Source organism: Camarhynchus parvulus, chromosome 2 (assembly GCF_901933205.1).
Source record: "Camarhynchus parvulus chromosome 2, STF_HiC, whole genome shotgun sequence".
NCBI classification, from domain to species: domain Eukaryota; kingdom Metazoa; phylum Chordata; class Aves; order Passeriformes; family Thraupidae; genus Camarhynchus; species Camarhynchus parvulus.
Genome location: NC_044572.1, coordinates 104,436,964 through 104,463,281, shown reverse-complemented (window position 1 = coordinate 104,463,281; position 26,318 = coordinate 104,436,964). Strand labels below are relative to the sequence as shown.

Sequence of the window (26,318 nt, the reverse complement as noted above, 5' to 3'; positions counted from 1 at the left end):
ACTTACCAATTCCCATACTCTTTTCAACTTTGAACAGCTGACTGTATAGGAAGAACAGGTATTTTAAAATTTCTTCAGATCTCTGCAATAGACTCTTATTAGTATTTCCATGATGAACAAGAACATTTTGGACCGAGATGCTTTACATCAGAGCAGAATCTCTCTGGTAAACTCTGTCTTAATTAGGAGGAGTAAGTGAAAAAGGCCACATCTCCTTTTCTGTGGTTACATTTTTTTCTTCTTTTTTTATTATGTAAATTTTGAAATTTGGATAGAGTAGGAAAACACAGATAAAACAAGAAGTGAAGAGTCTCACTGAGCAACGCCTGTCTTCTCTCAGCAGTTCATGGAGCTGGGCCATAAAATAAGGAGAGGGAAAGTACTTCTGTGTACTGTGGTGCATGGATGCATCTCAAATAGCAGATGCTCAGCTCCAGGATCTTCGTTATCAGCTGTGCTCCTAGGATTTTGCCAAGGAAAAGACGCAGATACTGTGCGTCTTTTTATGAAGCTGAAGGGGGGAGCATCTGAGTTAGCAAACACGAGGGCCTCCAAGCAACAATCTATACAGCTGAAAAGGGAGCTGGCCGAAATTCTCTTGGGAATTGGAGATACCTCTACTCCTCTCTGGTCTTCACTAATGCCTTGTAACAGCAGTGATAAGTGGAAGAGCAGTAGCACACTTCTGTCTCACGGAAAATGTTTAGAGAGAGATTGCTGATTAAACACTGCTGCATTTGGAAGCCCGTGTTCCCTCTTCCCTGCCCGGCAGTGACTGAGTTTCCACACGCCTGCATCAGCTGCTCCTTACGGTTTGGGACGGGTCCCTTTCTTATCTCACCCCCACACACCCTCCCTGCTTTCCCGGCAAAGCAACGGGGCAAGGTGACACCGAAGGAGCACCGAGATAGCACCTGCCGTGGGGCGGCCGATGCCGGCAGCACCGCCGCGGACGAGCCGGACTCAGGACTGCGGGGTCCCTGCAGGACACGCTGCGAGCCAGCCCGGCCCCAGCCCCAGCCCCTCGGAGCCGGCCCCAGGCCCCGGTGGCCTCGGCGGGGGCGGTCCCGGGGCGGTGCTGCAGCGCGGAGCGGGCCGCGGGCCGCGGCGGCGGGAGGCGGGCGCCAGCTCCTCCTTCTCCCTTTCCTCCTCCTCCTCCTCCCTCGGCGCCGGGGTGGGCTCGCCCGCGGCAGCCGGGGTGTGGTGTCCTGCCGTGCCGTCCCCCGTGTGCGATGGACTGGCAGGTGCTGACCAGGGAGCTCTCCCTCTACCTGGAGAGCCAGGTCCGCGTGGGGTTCTTCGGCTCCGGCGTGGGCTTGTCCCTGGTACTGGGTTTCGGTGTCGCCTACGCCTGCTACTACCTCAACAGCATCGCCAAGGTGAGCGGGAGGGCGGCGGGGCGGGCGGGCTCCGCAGGTGTCCCGCCGATGGGGACAGCCCCGAAGGTCACCGCGACCCACCGCCCGCAGGCGAGGGGATCGCACCTGAAATGGCTTGGGGTGGGGGGGGGAGTGGGGAGAGCAGGGCTTTGCGGCCGCCCTGTCCTCAGATCCCTCGTCCGTCCCCTGGAGGTGCCGGCCCGGGGTCCCGGTCGGCCGAAACCCCGCTCGAAGCCCACACGGGCCCGGCAGCGCAGCCTCCCCGGCCGCCGGGGCTGCGTCTTCCGCAGGGGCCGCCGGTGACCCCCGGAGGCCGCCGGCCTGCGGTCAGGGAGGGCTCCCCTGGTCCTGCTCGCTCTGGGAGGGGAAGGGGCTCCGGTCTCGGCAGTCCCCAAAATGCATTTGTACCAGTTGGAGAGCTTGGCCGGGTGCCATGCTTTGGAAAGGGAGGTTAGGAGACTGCCCTCCTCAACACAAACCCGTCCTACTTGGTTCACTAGCAGGGCAAGCGATCAAATAGTTTTGCTGCCCTTGTGTCCCCGTGGGTACCATCCTAAGTACCTCTGGGGGCACCATGGCAGCGTTCTGGGGGCTGGAGCGCTCTTGGGCATCTCCTCATCAGCAGTAGTTTTACTGATGAATTAGGCAATCGCAAATTACTTGGATACAGTGAGCCTGACGAGATCTGAAGTGGCCCCCTGGTGAGAGCGCCTCGTTGAATGCGTAATCAATTGAAAATACGCATATCAAAAGGGTTTTGACCGTCGAGGATCTGAGTGTTGCCACAGTCCTTCAGAGAACCGCTGGGAACATAGCCTTCCTCTTCACAGAGAAGAGAGTACTTGATTTTGGTGAGAGGAGAAAAACGAAGGGAGGATGTGCCATTACAGCTGTTTATGTGGAATGGTTTTTCTCAAAGCAAGTGTTATTGTCCTATTAATGCTTCTATGTTGAGGAGTCATTGTGATAGAGAGGTATGAGAAATGTAGTTGGTAAAACCTGAGCTGTCTGGAATACAGGGACTTTTCCATGTTAATTGGTAAACAAATGGAAACTGTAAGCAAATTTTCTGCATGCAGAGCATTATTAGAGAGGAGGAACCGATGCACTTGTGTACTGTAGAATGAGATGGAAGTGTCCTACTAGGTTAAAAAAGTTACTGCGGTCAAAGTGCATGCATGAATTAAATGTCATTTTTGTGTGGTCCAAGAAAACAGACTTGGTAAAACCTTTCTTGTTTACTAAGAAACAATGTGATTTCAATTTGTCAGTGAAGATACAATGCTGGTAAAATTAGAGATAGATCAGTATGTTATAAGAAATTGGTAAGGACTCCATTATGCTTAATGGGTTTCACTCTTCGCTTGGGCATTTTGGCATTTTGTTTGGTTCTCATGTACTTCTCTCTGTACCATTAAACGTAAGAGCATTGTAAATGATTATATGAAATAAATCAGTTCACTGAGAGAGGATTTAAATAAACTTTATTTCTTTACTTCTTTCTTTTTTCATTTGTTATAGAAGAATGCCCATGTCTGACTGTAGTCTCTTTTCCTAGAAACCCCAGCTGGTGGCAAGCAATGACCGTTTCTGCCGCTTTCTCGAGGAATATTGCCCCGTTGTGACAGAAACTTACTATCCCACGATTTGGTGCTGGGAAGGTCGGGTACAGACACTCCTGCGCCCCTTTATCACATCTAGACCCCAAGTACAGTACAGGAAGTAAGTGCCTTTATTCTGGAAAGTGATTGATTTTATATCCAGCTGTTCTCTTACTCTGTGTCACACCCACTGTCTTTGCTCAAGTTCATGTCTGGATTTTTTTTTGCTTTATGCCCACCTTTACAACTTTGTCATAGACTTGGAACTACCTTTATCATGGATTCAATATGAAGTAGGTTTGAAAGGTCAGTGTTCCCAACTGGCCCTATTTTAGCTCAGAGTTTTGTAGCACTGAAATATGGGTGACAATATAGGAATTGGTGTGGTGATATGTTCACAGGATTACACAGTGGATGAGGTCTTAAAAGACCTCTGGAGGTCAGCTAGTCCAACTGCCCGGCTCAAGCAGGGTCACACAGAGCCAGTTGCCCCAGATCATGTCAAAATAGCTTTTGGATTTCCATAAGGATGGTGACTGCACAATACCCCTGGGCAAATTGTGCCAGTGCTCGGCGGCGCACTCTCACATTGAAAATTTATTTCCTGATATTCAGAGGGAACCTCCCATGCTTCAGGTTGGGCCCATTGGCTCTTGTTCTGTCAATGGGCACCACTGAAAGGAGCCTGGCTCCATCCTCTTTGCACCTTCCCTTCAGGTATGTAAACACGTTGCCAAGTTCCCTCTGAGCCTTTTCTTCATGCTGAGCAGTCCCAGCTGTCCCAGCCTTTCCTCATAGAAGATAGGCTTCAGTTTGTTCATCATCTTTGTGGTCCTTTGCTGGATTATCTCCAGTATGTTCATGTCTGCCTTGGACTGGGGAGCCCAGAGCTGGACTCAGTACTCCAGGTATGGCCTCACCAGTGCTCCATAGAGGGGCAGGATCATATCCCTCAGTCTGCTGGCTATAGTCCTCCTGAGCCTCCACAGCCTCCAGACTTTTAGCCATTTTTGCTGCAAAGGCACATTACTGGCTCGTGTTCAACGTGGTGTCCACCAGGAGCACCCTCAGGTCCTTTTCTGCCAAGCTGTTTTCCAGATGGGCAGCCTCTCCTGGTACATGGGGTTGTTCCTTCCCAGGCCCAGGGCTTTGTATTTCTCCTCACTGAACTTTGTGAAATTCCTGTCAACCCATTTCTGCAGCCCGTAGAGGCCCCTCTGAATGGCAACAGAGTTACTTGGCTTATCAAATATTGTGGTGTTCGAATGCCATAATTTTGCAAAGGTCATGCAGTCACTGTATCTGTCCATTAAACCAACACGTTGTCCCTTAACCATAGCATGGCCACATTCAGCCTTGTTTTGAATATACAGAACTTCTGGGATTGTCAGAGTAACTTTTACCTGTGGAGTTTTTGTTGTGTTCTTTCATGCCTAAGAGGCATGCCTAAAGAGGCAACATTTCCCTCATTCTAAGAGGGAAAAAATCCCTTATATTTATTTTTTGTCCTCAGCTGATCTCTTTCACACAGAAATGAGACTTAGTCTGGCAAATGAGGCATTTGGCACAAGACCTAAGGAGAAGGACTTTTATGCGCCGGAACCTGGATGCAACACAAGTTGTTTCAGCTCTGCTTGCACGGTAGAATAGATTTAGCATTTAGCAGCTTCCCTTAGTTTTAGTAACTAGGAAACATTTCAGTGGTATGGCCATGTCCACTTCTTCTAGTCCTTCTTGTACACTTTTATTTCAAGGGTTTTGAGAAAAGAAACATAGTTCCATGGAGCAGTGCTTATTTTGCACCATTTTAGATTGTGTTGGCAGTACTCACTAGCAGTGCATCTACTTCCCACTACTGAAAAAGGGCAAAGCTGAGCTAATGAGTCCAACAAGGCTGGTTGGTCACCTTTAAAATCTGCAGTAGTCACTACCAAGAATTTCAAAAGAAAAATCAAATGCCAGGTTGGCTTACATTTCAGCAGTTTCCATACCAACTCCCTCAAACCATTCAAATATAAATATATTAGCTTTTATCTACATGTTTGGCTATCTCTTCTTTATTTGGATAACTACTTTTCTAAATTATGAAAGTAAAGTAGCACTTTAACTGTTCAAATTTCCAGGAAGTGGCAAGATTTTTATGTTTCAAAAAAAAAAAGAATGAAACTTTTTTGTCATTGTTTAATGCATGTATATGTTCCAGAGATATTACAGTATTTGTTGCATTATTAAGATATATGCTATAAGAGTGCATTCTAGCACAGTTTGTAGTGATACGGGGTGAGAGATGCAGTAGTGTGTGTCTGTGTTCTGCTTATGTTTAAAACATAACAATCCATTATATATTCTACTTCTTTGGATGAAGAGGGGAAAAAATTGTGATAAATGCTTATCACATTACCCAGTGTGCTATCAAAAGATTCTTAGATGATTCAAAGGAAATCTGCAGTACACAAAAATGCCTGTATAAAACTTAAGGCAGTGCCAAAAATCACATTAGTTACAAGCTTCCAGTACATCAGCAGCAATTTATGAAAGGCCATGTCTTCATTTACTGTCTTCATTTACTGAATGGGAATTACCCTGCAAATTGACTGTTCTAACTCTTGTCAGCTGTAGGTGTAACTCTTTCTGAATGCAGACATGCCTAGTCAGGTGGCACTTTGAGTATTAAAACATAATGAAAAATGCAGAATTCATACCTCTTAATTTGTAAAATGCAAGCACTCTTAATAGCATGTATGAATTTTTCAATATAATCAGTGTTGTCTTAAAATGTACCTTTCAGTGAGCTCATTAAAACAGCAGATGGAGGACAGATTTCGTTGGATTGGTTTGATAATAATGACAGCTCATACTATCCCGATGCCAGCACACGACCCACTGTCCTGTTATTGCCTGGACTGACAGGAACAAGCAAGGAATCCTACATTCTTCATATGATCCATCAAAGCGAAACACTGGGATATAGGTACTGTTGTTTTTCATTGCTGTTCATTTTGCTGCCTCTGCTAGGATCCAATATCAGTATGTATATGTATCAGATGCTTTCCTAAGGCAAATGAGATCTGAATACAGTAGTTTATGTAAGAAAGTGTTATTAGTAATAATAATCATAGTGGAATTATATAACAGGCAGCCCATTTGGATGGGCTGTTTTAATATCTACAGATGTGCCCCAGAGATTGCAGTGAACGCCAGCTAAGTCAGCATAGGGCTTTGCTGCTGCTTTTTAAGTTATTATATCATATTAGGTGTTAACCTTTACACTTTCTAGAGAAAGGGTTTGTATTCAGCTCCAAGAAGACTTCTGTGGATGGGTTGCTGGCAGTAGGCCTTGAAGGAGGTCAGCTTCTGAATGCCAAAATTGCTTGATTCAGCAGCCTCAAATTCCTGGGTGCAGAAAGGAGAGCTAGCCTCCTCCTGATGCTGTTCGTGGGGGTCTGTCCCCTCTTCATTGTCACTGTGTAATTTAGTTTCATTCTTAAGGCTTCTGGTCAGATTTGGGTAAAATAAGTGGATTAGTCGATGAGTAGACTCCTTTATGTAACCATATTGCTGCTGCTACGCATTAAAATAAGTTGTCATTGTTCCAGGATCTGTATTTGGAATATTAGATTTTGTCTTTGCAGATTGGCTTCTGGTGCTGACTCCAGTAAGTTCTTCGAATATGTATATATTAGCTTTTATCTACATGTTTGGCTATCTCTTCTCTATTTGGATAACTATTTTATTAAATTATGAAAGTATTTAATTGTTCAAAGTACTTTTTAAATCACCTTAAAACTTAGCAATAAAAAATATCAGAGGAAAGCCCTGAAATCAACAACTTGTTACTATTAATTTTTAAACTGGAAGTTTTATCTGCATTTCATCCCCTAAGGGAAGAAGGTAGAATATTAAAAAGTGGAGCTTCAGGTCAGATTTCGAGAGAATGCTATAATTTTGTTTTTAAATAGCAACATTCGATAAAAATATAAAAATAAATATTCTTTCATGCCTTTAATCCATCTAAGTATTTATATTATTTAATAAAATTATTTCAGTGAGATGGTAGAAGAGCAATAGAAAAGTAATATTTATTGAGAAAGTATGGATTCTTAAATCATGGTAATACTGCTAGAAGATTCAGAGACTCCCACCAACAGAGAGACCAGAAACTTCTGCTGTACCAGATGAAAAAAAAAACCATTCCCAAGAACCTGCAACTTAGATCCAGCTGTCATTATCATTTTGACTTGGCTCATTTCTTCCAATTTAATTGAATTATGTAGCTTTGGGGGATGTCTACACATGGATCCTTGACGTTCTTTTTTCAGAGCACAGCACTGGGCCCTGCACTGTCAGAGCTCATTGCAGAGTGCAGGCAGGACATGTCTGTACCAGCTTCAGCTAAGCCTTGGGGTTCTCACCCTGCAATCTGACCTCGACAAATCACAGAGCTCTGGTAGTCCCACTGACCTCAGCAAACTTCATTTTGGTATAAAGCTTGTTCCACACAGGTCAGCCTCTAGGATCTGTAGGTCTGTAAATATTTATGTGCTGAACTTATTCATAGATGTGAACTTATTCATTCTTCTTTATGCATTTTCATTTTTTTGTGTGCTGAAGTTATCTCTTCTGGTGAAATTAACAATGTGCACAATTGAATTTACTGTCTCAATTTTTAGATGCGTGGTTTTTAACAATCGGGGAATTGCTGGCGAGGAGCTTTTGGTAAGGATGACTTCTAAGATAAACATCTCTCACTTATAAGTGGTAATTATGAAATCATTTGTGCCTATTTGTACAGTTGGATTTAAATGAGAGAAACTCAGAGCATGGGTTGAAAATGCAGAGAAGATAATTCAGCCATCTGGTAGATCAATCATGTGCCAATATTAATTTTTTATTTTGAAACCCTAGAGGGTCAACTGGTCAACACACAATTTTTTCTGAACATTTCATTTTAGGAAATTATTCAGTTAATAATATCTGTAACACCAAAATGAACAATCCTTACATTTTCTTTCCAAAAATAGTGCAGTATCTAAAATGTGCACATCTCTGCTCAATCATTGCAATTTTCTCCCATTGATTTAACACACATATCCAGATATAATCTGCTGTAATTTCTTTCCCAGTTTAAACTATATTTTGATATGGTTAAAAAGGTGTGCCATTAAAATTGATCCATACTACATGTTAGTAAATTAATGAACCAGCTTTACATGGATATCTGTATCCTGAAAGTTAATGCATTGTCATATTTTTCTCAGCAATCATGACACAGACTCAGCTACAGAAAACATTTTTTTGGGGGAAGACATATCATGTTTGCTTAGGCCATTCCTCAGATGAAAAAAAATCTTGAAGCTAAACATTTTCTGCAGCTAGGGACAAGGCATGATGAAATATTGCTGAATAAGCTTTGTTTTTTCATATGCGTTCTGTTGACAATTCTGCAGCTGGAATGAATGTGCATAATACTCGGTATTGTTTAGCATTTTTTTAATCCCCTGGTTTCAAACTTTAAAAAGCTCAGAATGTTTTTCCATAATCAGATAAAGCATTTCAATGCAAATATTGCCATGTTAAGAGTAGTTTTCTGCATACTTTTGGGGATGGATCTACAAAGCAGTTTTGTGACACACAAAGTCCTTATTGATGAATTTCTGAATCATTTAGAGAAAAGATCCCTTGTTTGGATACATTGTGTGTATTTTACTGTAATCGGATTTACATCTTTAAGCTTTATAAGTTCTTGTGGTGCAGCAAACCAGCTAAAATTATCACATTTTCTGCAAAGAGGTTTCAACACTTTAGTACAAAATCCCTACTTAATGAGTCTGAAGCATAGTTAAGCACCACAGTAGAAATTAGTTATGTAAGCAGTTCTTTTTCTAGTCACTTTAAAGATAGATTCAAATTTGCAACAAATAATAGTTACTTAAAGAATACTGTACTCATTGATTCTTGAAAGCTATTGTGAATTATTGCTCTGGAATAATCAAATATCATATTGGCCACAGCCACTGTGAGCTAAGATGGTATTTTAAAATATCTTCATACAAGTGTAAATAGCTAAACATTAAACTGTCTGGAATTACTTAAATTTAAAATGGATTATATATCTTTAGTGTTATAAATTTTAATCAAATACACTTTAACTTAAAAGATATTAGATGCTAGTTACCAAAAATAATTTATTTTTCCTTGTAAGGTTGACAATTTAATTAAAATAAAACACATTCACACTATTTATAATTAATGGGATGTTAAACAGTGAAGAGTGATTATTGTGGATGAGAAATGGAAATGCAACATAAATGGAAATTAAAAATGTCTTCGGTTTTAATTATCCAGATTTAGCTTTTCTTTCCATTTCCTAATCTTTGACGTCAACATTTCAATATTCTTGTTAAATGTGTTCTAAGTAATTAGTTTAGTGTTGTTAAAATCACCCACAAATAGCCAGGCAGTTTAACTGAAAGCAATTTTAAAAAACACCTTTGAAATCCATTGTTCCTTCAGGCAACAGAAAAGTTCCATTCACTCATAGTTATGTGTTTTTATATTTAGTTTTAATGTGTCACTGAATTTTGGCAGTTTAGTCAGTACCTATAGTGAAGTCGAGGACACTAACTTGTTCCTAGCAGGTCTAAAGTTAAAAACTTTATTTCTCTGTAGATGAGGTCTGGAAAACACCATTAGAAAAAAATTCAGATTCTTATGGTGCCTAAATGGACTTGTCTCCCTCATACTGCCCCAGATAGTCCCTCAGGTTGGACTGTTCCTGGTGTCTGTGCAGGGGAGGCTCAAAAGTTGTGCTTCTCCCTCAATAGCAGGGAAGTGGTTAACCAAATCTTACCCAAGGGGTTACCTGACCTGATGCCAGCAGAAGTCATTCCAAGTCTCAATTCAGGATTTAAAGAGACACTAATGACGGATAAAGAACAGATAATATATGTTTAATTGCTTTAATAATTGAATAATTTGCTAAATTAGGTAAACCACACTGGAGAATTTATTTACCTGTTTATTTGGTTGTGTTGTACATAAGATCTAAATACGGGTTAGTTTTCAAATGCTGGCTGACAGAACTTGAAATCTAATGCTTTCTTTTGCATTTAAATGTGAGTGAATATAGTAAAATTGTTGTTATAACTTCCTTTTCTGTAAACTACAGCCTTTATAATGTTTCCATTTCCTTGGGGTATTTTAAAAATATCAGTGTCTATCTAGTTCTGATCTAGTTCTGTCTAGTTTAGCACATTGTTCTCTCTTCAGATTTTGTCTAATGACCTGGAGGTTGCAGATACTGAAGATACCTGTCACTGCTTTTACTTTGTAATGGTAACAAGTATAACTCTTTCCTTCACCTCCTTGTGAAACGTTCTGGATTTCTATTTGCCATTTAGTGAAGCTTCACAATAAATGCTGAATTTATCTTCTTATATAATGATCCACTGTTCAGTTTGCTTTGTCCTTAAAGGATAATACAAAAGCTTATGATGGCATTTTTTTCCCTCTTGACTCCTTACAGACACCAAGGACTTACTGTGCAGCTAACACAGAGGACTTAGAGACTGTTATTCATCATGTGCACAGCTTGCACCCCTCAGCTCCATTTATGGCAGCAGGTGTTTCTATGGGAGGGTAAGGTTGTGTAACACAAGCCTCAGCTTAACTGTGATCATAAGACTGGTGTAGCCTGATTGTAAATTATTACTCTGGAATACTTACATTGCTTACTGACCTGCAAGCAAGTTGGGTTTCTCTCCAACAGTTAATATGCAGAAGACTTTTAGAAACTCTGTATCATTGAGGCTTTTGCCTCTGTGTCAGGGAAGGTTGAAATTGGCTAACATTTAAAAACTGGGGGGAGGTGGGTGGAGAAAGACCGGAAACAGTGACAGGCAGATTGACAGCCAAACAGGCAATACAGTCTTCAGAAACCAAGGAGGCTGTCTTCAGAGCAGAGGGATATAAAATAGGATCTTGAGCTAATACACCATGTTTCATAGCAACCTCTGGCAATAAGATTTGCCTTCACTCTGTATTCTGCAGTGTGTGGGTAGGTTAGGCTGGAAGAGGTGTGGATATCTGCTCTGTCTGGCTCAGAAGCAAGAAGTAGTATTGTTGTTCAAACTGATATGGATTGGTAGAGCATGTGGTGTTCAGACTTGCTGTGTCCTGGCTTCTCTCCAGAAAGCACAATGAGAACAATGATAGCACAGTTTCTTAGGAAAAAAACCCCAGTGCTAGAAGCTAGCAGAAACATTCCAGCAGCCTCTTTAACAAAAGTTGTAGCAGAGGAGAATTTTCCTTAGGAATACTGCAGACACAGTGGTAACTTCCTGAGACTTCCCTTTTCTCTGATAAATTTTGTGGGGGATGGGCAGATACAGCCTACATATATTGATATTAGTACAGATTACTATATATTGACATTAATCTATCAATGACTTGTAGGAGCTTTGAGATAAATACATATTTGTTCAAGACTGGTATTTTTTGCTTTTTTGCAAATCTTTAGTCACTAGGTTCCCTGTTCTGTTGAACAGTAGTTCCAGGAGGGAAAAAGGATAGTCAGCCTAACTTCAGTTCTTTGGGAGGATCCTCTGGGAGCCATTTCCAGGCATATGGGGAGTTTTCATCAAGGACAAAACATGGCCAGGTGATCTGATTGCATTCTATGAAGAGATGACTAGCTTCACTGATGAGGGGAAAGAAGAGAATGTTGTTTGTTCTGAGGATGTTGTTTGTTCTGAGTCATCTTTTCTACCAAAAGACTTACAGAAGCTGTTCTTGCTGCAGAAACCTTTCCCTCATTGTCTTCCACATCCCTTGCCTGTTTCAGCTCCAGCTGAACTTCAGTTTTCCTAACTGCATCCCTGCATGCTTGGACAATGACTGTTTTCCCAGGTAGATGACCTGTCTTCCACCTTAAGGATACTTCCTCCTTGAAATTGGTCAGAAGGGTTTTTTCCCTCCATGTGGTCTTCTGCTACTCTTGCTCAACTTCCTGCATATCAGAATGTATCACACTTCTGCTTTATGTTTGGTTATCCTTAAAGTTCCCTTTGCTCATCAGAGCCATCTTATGCAAGATCTTGCCAACCAGATCCCTGGGTAAATGAAAGCCAGGTCTCTCCAATATTATAATTCTGCTGCTTACTTTACCCACTTTCATCTTAAAAATCTACAATCAAATAATTTCAGTGGCCAAGACTGTTCTCTACCTGACCAGTTCTTCCTTACATATGAATAGAAGATCCAAAGAATATTTTTTCTATTTAGATCCTTGATTGTATATCAAAATACTGTCCTCAACACTCTCCAGAAATCTGGTCTGCTTGTGCCTTGCTGTGGCAGTTGGTGCTGGGATGGCTACAATTCCCTGTGCCTGGCAATTATGAAGGGCTGAAAGTGTGGTAGAAGCTGGCAGTTCTGAGACTGGTACAAAAGGCCACATCAGCCCTTAGTGTCATTTCTGTCCTTGCCTTATCCAAAATACTGGCAAAGTCTGTTACAATGGCACAGGGAATCTGTGTTGTGTACCTGGTTAATATGTAACCAGCACCACTGGGCAATTTTAGGCAAGGTGTTCCACCTTCCCCCTCCAATATGTTTTTAAAATACTGAACCAAAACCAGAAAGCATATGCTTAATTGTACAGAACACTGGACAATTAAGTCTATAACCGTCTACATGAGAACTGTTTCCTTGCTTCAAAATTAATCAGAGCGCTGCACATTTAAAATTAAGCTGGAGCAAAGATCTCAACAGGGACATATTGCAAAAATCATCCACTTGTCTTAAGCTTACAGGAATTTTTTATTATCTATTGCTTTTCAGAATTTTCTGAATAATCAGATAATCTATATAAGACAGATTTGCCCCAGTTAAGAGTTAAAATAGATGCTCACTTCACAGACATATATAAATGTAAATGAAAGACCACCTGTTCTACTCTCTTCTGTGGGTATTATTGTGGAAAGGGACTTCCTTTTGTAACATAAAGATTCCTACGCCTTCTCTCTACCACATATTCTCTGTGAATTCTGTTAGGGAAGTTAGAATTCTGCTACTGCAACATTTTTTTGGCTGGTTTATTGAACTGCCATCCTATGACATGGTAGGCAGCGCAGAGGGATTAAGTCTCTGTGATGGAAGGCTGGTTCATAATGTCTTTGCTAAAGGTTGCTGTCTCCTGAAGTACAGCAGAGCCAAGGTACAGAGTGTGGCCATCCAGGGAGCTATCTTAATGTTACTAATCAACTGCAGTTGTTTGTGTTGAAGATCTGGAATTAAAATGTTTGTTGTAAACTTTATGGTCTCAGGCAGTAAAGTAAGACTTAGAGCTTTTCCTCCAGTACTTTTGTTTTACTCTCTTCGTGCTGTTATATTTTTTCTACATTTGAAGGGTAGATACTTGTGAACTCCCCCCATTTTCAACTCAAGTGTACATTAGCAGTAGAGACTGTAAGTTGCAAATGGTCAGAAAGACAAGACCTGAGCAATTTATTTGGATCATAATTTTGTTTCTCTAGTTTTTTTCATTATCCAAGACTTCACATATTTTGTGTTAAAGAAGAGCTATGTTCTTTCTTATGTGTGAGGTGAGGTAATGGCACTACCTTAATCTCAGAAGACTTCTTCACAGTGAGGCAGGTATGCCAGGGCCAGCTTGCGTTTGTCAGGCACGCTGATCAGATTTATCACATCAGGGAGACCAGGAGCTTGTAAGATGGTAAAACTTACTAACACTTGGGAATACTTGTTCCATGAGTAAGAATCATTTGACTTTTCTCTCCCTTTAGTGATTTAAGTAAGAGTAGTAAGTACATTTCTATTTCTAAATGCACTCCTACTCACACCCTACCCTGTTCCTCTGTGATAGTGGAGAAAGTAAACTTCATGAGTCATATGTTGATAAGGTGACTACCTTCTAGGTGTACTAGGCATAACTGTAGGCTCATACAAGAAACTACTGAAAACCAGACAAAAACATGGCTGTTACATTTACTCTAAATTGAAACAAACAGTTTGATAGTATGTATGTTTCTGTTTTTCATTTGTAGCATGCTTCTTTTAAATTACCTGGGAAAAACTGGCAGAGACACTCCTTTAATGGCAGCTGCAATTTTCTCTGCGGGTTGGAATGTTTTTGAATCTATAGAATCTCTGGAGAAGCCACTAAACTGGCTTCTTTTCAACTATTACTTGACCACTTGTCTACAATCCTCTATCAGCAGGTGAGTTGCCTTCTGAACTATTTAGCAAGGTGGAAGGATTTTAACATGAGATGGACAGCAGGTATAAAAATATTGGCAAAATTAATGCTGCAAGAACTCTAGTTGTCATTCGTGCACTATTTGGTAAGTTTTGAAATCAAAAAGATCTTTTCAAGAAAGTTTATCATCAATGTGACTAAATTTATATGCTGCTCAAGGGACTCACAACAAGCCTAATTTACTTCTGTATCTATAGATGAAGTAAATGGATTTTTAAAATTTTTAGACTTGCACATATTCACTTTGAGTAGATTTGCATATATACTAATTTTTTTAAGTTGGTGTTGGCTGCAAAAGCACAGAAAGACCTAGTTCATCATTGGCTTTATAAAACCAGGGTGTATTTTGTATTCCCAAATATTAAGTTCTCTTATCTTTGTCATCTTTCTCATGGCTTACGCAGATTTTTATTATGTTGCTGGATGTACCTACATATGGATGAACAATTATTCTGCTCTTGGATTCCAGATTATTCATATGAGAGAAAATTAAAAACAAGCATGTTAGACATGCTTCTATAAATGTATCTGTAAAACAGAGAACTTCTATGTTTGTTTATATAACAAAAATACAAGCCCTCCAATATTTATATTCTTTTTTTTAGGCATCGACAAATGTTGGAGAAATTATTTGATATGGATCTTGTGATGAAGGTATGTGAAAATGTTACTTCTGCTTGAGCTGGATGCTGTTTTCCAAATGCTGACATAGTTCCCTATTTGAATTCTGTACTTCAGGCTAGAACTATTAGAGAATTTGATAAGCAGTTCACTTCAGTCATGTTTGGCTACCGTTCAATTGATGATTACTATGAAGATGCTAGCCCATGTCGCAAGCTGAAGTCAGTAGGAATTCCAGTGTTATGTCTAAACTCTGTGGATGATGTTTTCTCACCAGGTCATGGTAAGTTTAGGCTTTTTAAAATATATTTTTCTGTATATGCAGTCATTAAGACAAACCACATAGGTTTGAGAATTAACTCAGACCTATGTGTAGAAGTGTATTTAAATGTTACTTGCACGTAGGATCAAAACTTCCATGGAGGGCTCAGTTGTGCAGTTAAGACACATATAAAACAGATGATGATGGAGAGACTTGATTAGTACAGAATGCAGAAGTATATGGGGTGGCCTCATTAGGCATTAGTGGAGTTTTTACAGTCAAAAGAAAGAAATAGGCGCATTTAGGATGTGAGTTTTCTCACTGTAAGGAAGATACCAGATGTAGTGCCCTCTCGGAATCACCTGTTTCTTTTCACCAAGTATGAAGAGAACCCATAAAAAAGGAACTTGGATTCTGATGTCATTCTGTCTGGATATAACATCCAGAATTCAAACTGTAACAAGTGGGGGTTTTTTATTGCCATTCTTTGAATCCCTACAAAGAATGTGTGGGAGTTGCTTATGTTTGAGATGATATGAAATCCTCATCTGTTGATCTCAGTGTCACCTCCCATGCCTGTAAATTAAAAGTAAAAAACCCAACTAAGTTAGATTACTTACATCTAATCACGTAGGCCAAAATCTAGGGTAAGAAAATGATACACACAAGGTGAGCTCCTAGAAGGACGCAGGTTGAGATGAATAATAACCATCAATATCAGCTAAGCAACAGGCTGAAAACTCCATTTTCCATTTTCTTTCTGTTTCATGCCAAACATGTGGTCATTATGAACATTTTCCTTTTCCTCTGAAAATCAAAACCCTGTTGCTAACTATTCTGAAAATGTATGCTTGTTCCTGTGGTCTGTGTATTGGTTATAGCTTCTGAGAAGAGAAGGAGAACAAAAGCTAATGTAGAAGAAAACCACTAAAATGAACAGCTGTTTGAGGCAACAGTCTTTAGCAATGAGCACCTAACACCTTTTAAAATGCAGTTTATACAGCTGATTTATTTCAGGGAAGTTTTCTTATGCCACCACAAGTGGAGTGAGATTGTTGCAGAATGAGTCATGAAACGAAAGTGAGCAGGCAAACAGATCAGAACAACAAGCAGAAATTAAAGAACTGGAAGAGACTCTTTGTGTGTACTGTTTATCTGTGTGCAGATGTACAACACATGCAAAAACATGCACACATGTTACTATTTTTAGTTTGAAGACCAGTTAGAGACAAATGTTAGAGACATGAAAAGGGCCACTCCAGTAGATTGCACTGGAAAAAGTCTGATTTCTTCTTCTCTAGAAAAAAAAGCATCCATGCTTTGCATGAACAATGTAGAGGTGACAGACACCTAATATGAGGGGAAAAAATGGTGACTCTAGATTAGCCAAACTACCTATCCCTTACATTGGCCAAAACAGAGGCTTAAAAAAAATAAGGTCTGGGTAAACATAGCAATATTATAGTGGAATACTGTATGCAACTTTAAAAAATTGCAGTTCAAAGGCTTTCTGAAACAGAGTTAGTCCCTTTGTTTTTATTTTCTCTGTGGGATTATTTTTCCTTGAAATCAGACAGTTGCTTGTTCTCTCATAAGCTTATAATGGCCTGAAAATGAGAATGGATGGGCTGTGACCCTAAAATCTATGAACAAATATAAAATCTGGCTAGTGATTCTGAAGATAATTTTTATAGGTCTTAGGACCCTGGAGATGACTTTCCCCATAGTACTGCAGGGAGCTCATCTGCTGTGCCTTATTTCTTTCACAGAGTATCTGAGAGAGGGAACAATGGCTTTACCACTTTGTTTAGCATTAGCTCAGTTTGTGGTTTCTGCCTAAAGTTAAGTAATAGCTGTGGCAGGGTCTACCTAGTTAGCATAGTGACAGCAGCAGTAAACCAGTCAGTGTGCCTCATTTCCTGAAAAAAATTCTTAACCTTTTCCAGCCCATTATGACTGGGACTGGGACATTTGTTACCTAGATGAAAAGTAGTGCAGATACTCCATCCCCTTTTTATCTCCAGCTCTCAAGAGCCAGCTATTGATCTGACCCTTTGACATTCAATCTGAACACCAGAAAACACTTTTTTACTGTGAGAGTGGTCAAATGCTGGCATCGTTTGTGTGGTCTCCATCTATTGAGATACTCACAACCTTACCAGACACAGCCCTAGAAAACCTGCTGTTGGTAACCCTGCTTGAGCAGGGGGTTAGACTAGATGATCTCAAGAGGTCTCTTACAGCCTCAGCTGTTCTGTAATGTGTAGTTTGAGTACTCAAAGATTGAGTCCCCTTAGAGTACAGCTGTAGTAAATGTCTCAATCCTTGAAGCTCTTTTGTAAAACTAATACTAAGTCTTGGTGAACAGTTTGTGTAAAATTGGGTATCTAAACTATTGTGAAGATGCCTTAGAAGTCTTGAAATGTAGAGGGGGGTGAGGTAGAACACCAGGACTTCTGAAACAAGAAGTGATAAGAGTCTATTGTAATGACTGTCCACCTTCTCTTAAAACTCTGACGGTAACCAGCCTTTCTCCATGAAGATATTTGGGTGGTTAGGCATTCATTTATTCCTTGTCCACAGAATTAATGCTGTTAGCTGTAAACCCTTGTACTTGTGGAGACAAGTTTACCTCAGAAAGGGCCACCAGGACAATGCTGATTTCCTGCTAATAGCATGACTGTTATTTCTGTCTATCCTTGGCTCCTTTTTCATTTGTGCTGTGTACCCCCAGTGGGAATTGTTGTGCTGGCAGGAGACACAGAGCACCCCGATTAGCAGCCTGAGATTTATGTCTGCTACCATTAGTTAATGGAGTTTGTTCATCTTGACATCTTCTGTGAGCTGTTTTATGGTAGCAAACATAAAGGGCTGGTGTTACTCTTGGAGGTGACTTTATTCTGGCAACTGGCTTTTTTTTTCTAACTTAAAAACTTCTATGTGTGGACACACAGAAGCCTGTGGCAAACAAAGGCAGTTTCTACTCACAACCGTATCATGGATTCACAGCCACAAAATTCAAACTCATCCAAACCTCAGCCTTTTGTTGACTTTGGGGACTGGTTATTTCATGCCTCATTTCTCCCAGTAATACTTACCAGCTTTTAAGCTACCTTCCAGTTCTCTTGGAGATAGCTGTAATTTCCAAGAGCTGGGAAACTGGCCTAGAAAACTCACCAGGGAGAAAGTTGTGCCAGAATTCCTTTGTATTTAAATAGTTTCCATAAAGCCAGGCACATCTATCTTCCAGTAACAGGGCTTGAGGGATACTAACCTAAGTCTGCTTTGTCACTACATAATGTGGACCTAAAGAGACACTTCCCTTAAAAAGTGCAGATGCTGCCTCAGTTGCTTGTTACCACCTGATCATTTCTTCTCATGTGCTTTTTGGTACACTTTGTACTTCCCAGCAGTTATTTTTAAATATATTGTGAAAATGTGCCATTTGACCTCAATCCAGTATTATGAAGAAGCAATCAATTTGCAGTCCTTCCTTAATGTTGCTGTTTAAAGTTTACAGAGCTTGGCAGCTGATGTATCTGTAGTTTAATTCTGGAATGCAATTCTCATATTGCATAATACTGACTAATGAAAACAAATGCTTTCTTCCTTGCATGACACTTCTCTCACCATAACTAATTTAAACAAACCACTGCTTCAGGAAATATGTAATAAAGCCAAGTCAAGCCCTTGTATTTTGTAAATGTGAAAAATAAATCAGGAAGATGGTGTGATAGTATTCATTATCACTGTCACATTTAACTTTTCATCTGAAGTGGCATTTTTCTCTGAAGAGACTTTAAGCAGTGTATTAGGCATCTGACTTGAATTTCACTATACTAATGCTTAACTAATTGCTGCTGTCTGAGCTGGAAGCCTGCCCTTGGAGCTAGGTACCATGCCAGCTCCCTCCTGATCCACTGTGACAAATAAGCGCATGTCTGAAGCTCAGTTATATATATTTTATTGAATTCTCTGAAGCTTTTGTGTCCCCCTGAATTCAAACTTGAATTGTTTTAGGTGTTAGTGCACATCCTGTTATGTAAAAGAGCACAGTTGAATGCAGTTGTCAGAAGAGACCAAATGACCAAGAGATGGCCAGACATAATAATTTGCTTAAAAGTTTAAGGAACAGTGAGAAATCAAGCAAAAAATGGAATGTCTGACAGCAGTGACTTATATGTTTTTTCTTTTGCTCTTTAAGAAAAGAATAACTTCTTTTTGGCAAAGAATGTACAACAAATTGGTTTTGAATGAAGTAATTCTGCATATAAGTATTCACATTGTTGTTCTGTGATCACAAATCAGGTCTGTGCTTGCTGGCTCAAACAGCAGTACAGATTTTGGCCAAAAGAAACTGAAGTACAAGGTTATGTGTGGACAAAAATGAACATTGGTATCTTTTGGCATGCAGTCCTATCTCCTAGAACACATACATCCAGTGCTCCATTCATCTGCTTTTACATTGCAAAATTTACTCTCTTGCATTGTGGTTTTATTTACTGGATGGCTACCAGTCCCTAGGAACAGCCTTGAGAAAAGTACCACAGCACTGCCAAGCATCATTTGCATTTTGGCACTGAGGAGCAACTCAATTCTCTTCTGAGAACCTTCAGAGCAAGAAACTCTGCTGAGGAGGAGTAACATGGACAAATAGAGGGAATTTCAGGATGGGGAAGATGACATTTGTGAAGACCTGCATGTGGCTTGCACCTTACCAGGCATGGAAAATAATCAGCATCCTAGTGCAGGACTGGTAGGCTTCCAGTAAAAAGCCACTGTAGCTCTGTGGAGGCAGGTAGCACATGGCACCCACTACGGTATTGCCAACCAGTTTGGGAATGAATGACCACCAGCAAACTGATTTGGGAACTATGATTACACTGGAAACCTCTGAATGACAGACATGCAGAGGTCATGGTGAGATTGGTGGCCTGTAAGGGCTTCCCCAGCTGGCCTGGCACAGTAGAGGAGACATTCATTATGATCTCCCTTTTAATCCCCCAGCAAAGCAGTTTCTTATCAGGAAGGGACATTCTCCCTACACATTGCCAATAGTCTGCCAAACTGAATAACTGTCATGTTTTTGCCTGTTTTAGTGAGTGAAGAGGTATGTTCAGGCCAGTTAGCAGCTGATCCTGAATCTGTTAGGCCTGATGGGGTTCTCATGCCTATCTCTGATACTTGGAGGTCAAATCTGTCTCCCCTCACATATTCCTTCTCATACCCTTGCACAGAGGCCTATTTATTAGTCCCCTCAGTGACCAGGCAGACAGCTGCAGAACGGGTGTGGAAAGTGTGATTCATTGCCTGAAGCAGGCATGGGGTTTGTGTCTGATCCCCAATTCTCTCTTGGGATTCTGTTTAACATGGACCACAGACTACTGGAGTGAAGAAGAGCAGATGGCTTGGTACAGATAAGTGGGCAAATTTCTATGCAGTCAGCAGAAGGTGACATGAATTGCAGCCACTGTCTTTGTACATGGCAATGTGTTCCTCCACAGAATCCAAGGGAGGCAGATCAGAGATTGCTGAGCAGATTAATTCAGGCAAAACTCCAGACAAGCATGTGCTGAGTCTGAAAATGATGCATGTGTTGGATTGCAAGAAATAACACATTGTTTTCTACATCTCATGTTCTCAGCATGTGCTATTCTCCAGTCTAGGCTTTTACATCATTGACTTGTTAGTCTGGCCTCAGTACTGCTTTAAAAGGGCCAGATCCTGCATACAGTATTTTCAGTTTTTCAATTGAACAAAGGAAAAGCCAAGGATTTCTTGTAGAAACAGTAAGAAGCACAGTTTTTTTCTTCTAGTAAGGAAACAAAGTCACATAGTAAATGCTGGAATCTACAAACTACTTAGATGCCTGCAATTTTGAAAGGAGGGAAAGAGTAGAAGAAATGGATGGCACTGAATAGCAAAGAACCTCACATACATGGCAAGAGAGCCCCCATTGCTCTCTAGAGCTCAGTCTGTGCTCCCCCAGTGCATGGTCAGGTACCTTATATTATGGGCAGGGAGCTTGCAACATACCTTCACAACAGACACTAACCCAGCTCTGCAGGCAGTTGGTTTTGCATCCGTGCTGAGGCCCTGGAGTGGAACAGAGCATGTCGTTCCAGGCACTGCTGGTAGGGACCTCTGAGGCACAGGCTGCTCCCCTGGCTCCACGGGTCCCTTGCTTCTGCCCTGATCTATTTTAAGTTGCACAGCTGTTCGCCACAGTCATTGCACTCAAGTTCTCCTGTGACTTATTCTGGCTGGGGGTCCTTTTTTGGCTAAGCAAAGGGTCACTCTGTGCTCTTCCTCCAGTTGCTGAAAATGAAGGCAAACTGGCATCTCAAGCACACAGCTATGAGTTTGCCAGCATCCAAATGAAAGTAAGGAGCACATCTATGAAGAAGGCAGTAATATGCAGAGATAGAGACTAATCAAGGATAATGACCTTTGAGATAGCAAATATATAAAGGGGTAAAGGAACAGACTCCTAGAAACAGGAATGAGTGGAAGGTGTCTCTGAAGGAAGTGCAGTCATAAAGGGATATGAACAACTGAACATGCCCAAAATTGAATCTGATTCAAAAATACTTTAAAATAAATGAAGAAGTAATATAAATCTTGTGAGCAACTTGCTGCTTAGTGTTGTAGTGACAAAGCATTTTTAGTTGAGCAGTATATGACTTAAAATCAGAATTATTTTCTTGTCATAACGTTTTTTAGACAACGCAGTGAAACTCCCTTCTTTGGACAAAGCTTTTTTGTTTTGCTGTTGCTTTTTCTGTCAATCCTGAATAATCTAAAATCTGTATTATTTTTATTTTTTTCTGTTTCATAAAGTTTCTTACTTGAAAACTGGTTATTTGAAATGCATTCTTTACTGAAATGTGCTGAGATTTCTGCTCATTCAGATGTCTACTTAGCATACCTAAAACTCCAGAGGAATTTGCTTAAATAGCTTAATTTTTATACATGTGTAGTGTTTGCAGTCTTGATATAAAGCTCCACTGCTGTGTCCACCAGTTCAAGTGATACCAGGGTATTCTTTGTAAAGTCATATGCTTCCTCGGGTGTCAGTCTGTGCTAAGTGACCTCTATTTTCCTTCAGAAAGGGAACTGCCCAGGTTGTGAAATTGATTAAGCCACACATCTATGCAGAGTCAAAATAGGAGGCACTGAAGCCTCCCTCCTACACATATCCAGATCAGTGCATATCTCAGGTGTCATTCACTGATGACTTTAGGCTATTTGTAGGCCATTGCCACCTCACTGAAGGCTCCATCTGACTGTGGCTGCCACTGTTCAGATGTTGGCATTAATATGGGGAACTAGATTAGGGTGCTGATCAGATCAGGAAAACTAACCCAGCAAAAGAAAAATCCTTGTACTATCCAGTCTAATAATCTACATGCTAAAATAATTTCTAGCAGTCGCTATTCGGTAGAGAGCCACTAATCTCCTGGGTGGCATGGATCAGCTCCTGTGTCCTTGTACAGTTGTTTCCCCTTCTTCTTTCTCTGTTTACCTTGTGTCTTAGATTATGGGCTTGTCAGGGCAAGAACCATCCCCCAGTGTGTTTGCATGGTGTGCTCTAAACATGCAGGTGTAAACATATGGCAGATCAGGTATAATGGTAATCTTTTATATTAGCTGATAGGATATCTTACTGACTAAATCTTACCCTGACATTAAAGGTTCTGTGTTTGGAGTCTCACACAATTGCAACTGAGGTCCAAGTTCCTCAACTTTTCTAAAGTTAAATATTGCAATAACAGTTAAAAATTAAGAGGGCTGGCTGTCCTTTTACTTACACTATTTATAGCAAATCCTAAGTATGCATTAACATGGGTGCTGTTCCATCAGTGTGAGTGAAAGACAGATGAAGCTGGAATTTTTACAGCAGCCAGGGGAAAAAAAATCACACAGGTAAGGTGAGTTAATGATGAAGACAAAGATGGCTTTTAATACAGCTGTGGTTCTAAACCTGACATTTAAGTGAATATTAAGTAAGACATTTAAGTGTATATTAATGTTGTACCTATTTATTTGTACATAATATGAGAAATGTTTAAGAGAAATTTTTCAATGGCTGGCATTTCACAGAAGGTAAAGGACTTAAAACATTTTTCCCCCCCTTTTAGCTATACCAGTAGAAACTGCCAAACAAAACGCAAATGTTGCTTTGGTTCTGACTTCATGCGGAGGCCATATCGGTTTTCTGGAAGGAATATGGCCAAGGAAGTGCACTTACATGGACAGAGTCTTCAAGCAGTTTGTGCAAGCTGTGTTTGAGCATGGAAATAAAATCTTTAGCATGTAGCTTTGGACCACTGTAATACCACAGTGGCACATTCTGACAAGGGCAGTTAAGCTTAGTGCACAAATTTTAACTCCTGTAAGCCAGCAAATGGATAAAGTCTATTACTACATGCAAAAATATTTTTGCCTAAGATTTTGTAGCAAGAAACTAAATATTATGTTGTCACTTTTATATTTATTTTTAATATGCCTTACTAAGAATGACCTTAAATGAAAGAGTGTTCTGCATACATCAAATTGCACTTAACCAAAACTATCAAGTAGAGAGATTATAATTCCTCAGGATTTTAATTTAAATCAGTATTTATTTAGGAGACTTTATTTAGATGGCTTTTACTACTAGAATGGCAATACTCAAAAGAGCTTATATTATCCTGTCACATATAGTACCACTTGGCCCATTCCTTAGAGCACTAAAAGTGAAAATGTTAAAATATTAAAATAAAAGGAGGGATCAAATAAAAGTACTGATTCTTCAAATAAGTTGAAATTTCAGCATGTTATTCCACAGTATTAGATTGATACCTGCTTTTGCTGTTCTGCCCTGAGAGTATTCAGATTTAGGACTGTTTATTGTTTTTTAAACTATGTCAATGCCATACTTGTCTTACATGGTTATTTTTTAAAGAGCTAATTTATAGTGTTTACATATAACCAAAAGATTCCTTTAAAACAGTACTGTAATAACTTATGTAATTAAAAGACATTTTGCATTTCAGAGTTTATGTAAAGCTGGGTGTTGTCACATAAGTAAGTAACACATACTTCGTATAACTGGTAAACTTGGTGATTGAACCTGCTATGTTTATATTACCTTGCAAGAACATTTCAGTTTTAAAGAATAAATAGTAGAGCATCAAGAAATTATTACATAATCTGCTTTAGATTAAAAAAGAAAAACAAATTCAAACCTTTTGTCTAATATCATTTCTGAAAAGAATGGAACAAACTGTTTAAAGAAAGTTGGGATGGAGGTCATAGTCGTGCGTCTGGTTTGTTTATTTGGTCATTTGTCACCATGTTGGCAGTAGGTTGCCAAATCACTGGAGCCACTGCAAACCAACTTCTGCCCTAGCAGCTGACAAGTTGTGAGGGTGGCCGAGGCATCGCTGTTCTCCTGAGCCCTGACAGAGTGACAGCCAGGGTGCAGAAAGGACAGTTGGACAGAATGTATTTTGAAACTGTTGGGAAGCCCTAATTTAGGGCATACTGAAATTTAGAACAGGCCCTTAAGCAGCATCTCTGGAGCTGCCATCTTTTGCTGATCACTGATTTGGGCCCAGCCACATACAAGAAGTCAGGAAAGATGCCTCTGCATTTTTATTTTTATCTTTTGAGCGGGGTCAGTACAAGAAGAAAATGCAGCTAAAAAAAGCAAGTCAGGTCTTTTGTCTCAAGCAGTACGTGAACACTCCTCTTGCAAGGCATGTTTCCTAGTAACAGCAAAGGAAGAACAAAAATACTTTTTGTCTTTAGAAAAAGAAATTAGGACATGCTATATGAGAGCTGTTTTGTAAGGTGGACTGTTGAATTAAGAAAATTAAAAAGTGCTTTCAAGTTTTGACTTTTCAAACAGGTACTTCCCCAAATAATGAACTCTTATTTTTTCTCTAGTAAGAAAAATGAGGAAAGTGACTTGCAAAAGCAAAATGAAATTTTTTGCATGCTACTACAATACAGAAAAATAGCATATTAGTAGGGTGCCTTATTTATTCTTGTATTCATTTCCAGGTTTTATGTTCATGCAAAAAAAAGAGCAATAAACAGTGTATTTAGTGTTATATTTGTAAAATTGTTTAGGTACAGTACTGTTCAAAATTCAGCATATAGTATTAATAAAAATAAAACCACTTACATTAAATCACACCTTACAATTTAAATAAAAGTATTATGATTAATGCCAGAATTTCTGTCTCTCTGCACTGTCTTAATTTAGGCCTGATCCCTATACAGAACTCCATGAGACATTTATCTTTAAAGCTGCATCAAGCAAAAATCTGTTAAGCTGGTGTTCCCCCCTGCCCCCTGATGTACAGTGTCTTTATACTTCATTAGGGAGAAAGCACAGTGTGCAAGGTGGTAACAATCAAATTTTAATATGGGTGTCTTCAAGCTTTCCCAGTCAGATTTTCTGAAACAAAAAATGCAGACACCTCAGATCTTACAGGGTACACACAAGCTAGAAGCAAGTGCCATAAACATTTTTGCTGTGTAGTAACTTTGTACCTCACACACAGTTTTTATAAAGTGAGCCAAAGTCCACAGTGTGCCCTCTATTCAAAACAGTGTGAATTCACAGGGTCTTTATTTGGCTTTTCATGTGATCTGAGTATCCAGGCATCAACAGAGATAGGTAATGCTGAAGGTGGGAGAAAGTTGTTAGTTCTCAATGTACTTTTTACCGAAAAGATGGAGTAGAACAAAAATGAAATTCCAGGCCATAAAGGCTGCAGACACCTACCTCTGAAAAAACCTTTTTTCCTAGTTCAGAATGCCAAAGTAGCTGGAGTTGAAGCTGGTGGGGTCCTCTAGAGATATCTAGTTCCACCCTCCTGACTAAGACAGGACATATCACATACATGCTCCAGAACATTCACCTCTTAACATTTATCCCTTGGAGTCAATGCATAGTACAGTTCTTTTTCTCTGTGAGGCCTTCAGTCACCCAAGAGCCATTTGTGGCCTCAGCTGTCTTAGCACCAGATCATAAAAGACCAAGACAAAGGTGTAATTTATTATGTCCACTCTTGGCAAAAAAAAAAAAAAGAAAATACTTTAAAAACCTGAAAATTTCCAATAGGCAAATATGGTTCTTTGAATACAGAGAAACAAATCCATGGTATATGTTTCGCACCGAA

At 40.0% G+C, this 26,318-nt stretch overlaps 1 protein-coding gene across 1 annotated transcript; it reads left to right on the top strand.

The window, feature by feature from the left end:
* The first annotated feature begins 1,094 nt into the window (after nucleotides 1–1,094).
* Nucleotides 1,095–25,366, top strand: ABHD3 (abhydrolase domain containing 3). The gene is made up of 9 exons (XM_030971178.1): nucleotides 1,095–1,379; nucleotides 2,938–3,101; nucleotides 5,769–5,951; nucleotides 7,651–7,696; nucleotides 10,506–10,618; nucleotides 14,047–14,220; nucleotides 14,864–14,912; nucleotides 14,997–15,162; nucleotides 23,283–25,366. The coding sequence occupies exons 1-9, from the start codon at nucleotides 1,233–1,235 to the stop codon at nucleotides 23,459–23,461; spliced, it is 1,221 nt and encodes a 406-aa protein (XP_030827038.1). The 5' UTR covers nucleotides 1,095–1,232; the 3' UTR covers nucleotides 23,462–25,366.
* The last annotated feature ends 952 nt before the right edge of the window (nucleotides 25,367–26,318 follow it).

Excerpts from the sequence above, each read along its gene's own strand:
- ABHD3 (XM_030971178.1), top strand. The coding sequence starts at position 1,233 with ATGGACTGGCAGGTGCTGACCAGGGAGCTCTCCCTCTACCTGGAGAGC. Across the intron at positions 14,913-14,996 it reads ATATGGATCTTGTGATGAAG|GCTAGAACTATTAGAGAATT; the intron begins GTATGTGAAAAT and ends TCTGTACTTCAG. Across the intron at positions 15,163-23,282 it reads TGTTTTCTCACCAGGTCATG|CTATACCAGTAGAAACTGCC; the intron begins GTAAGTTTAGGC and ends CCCCCCTTTTAG.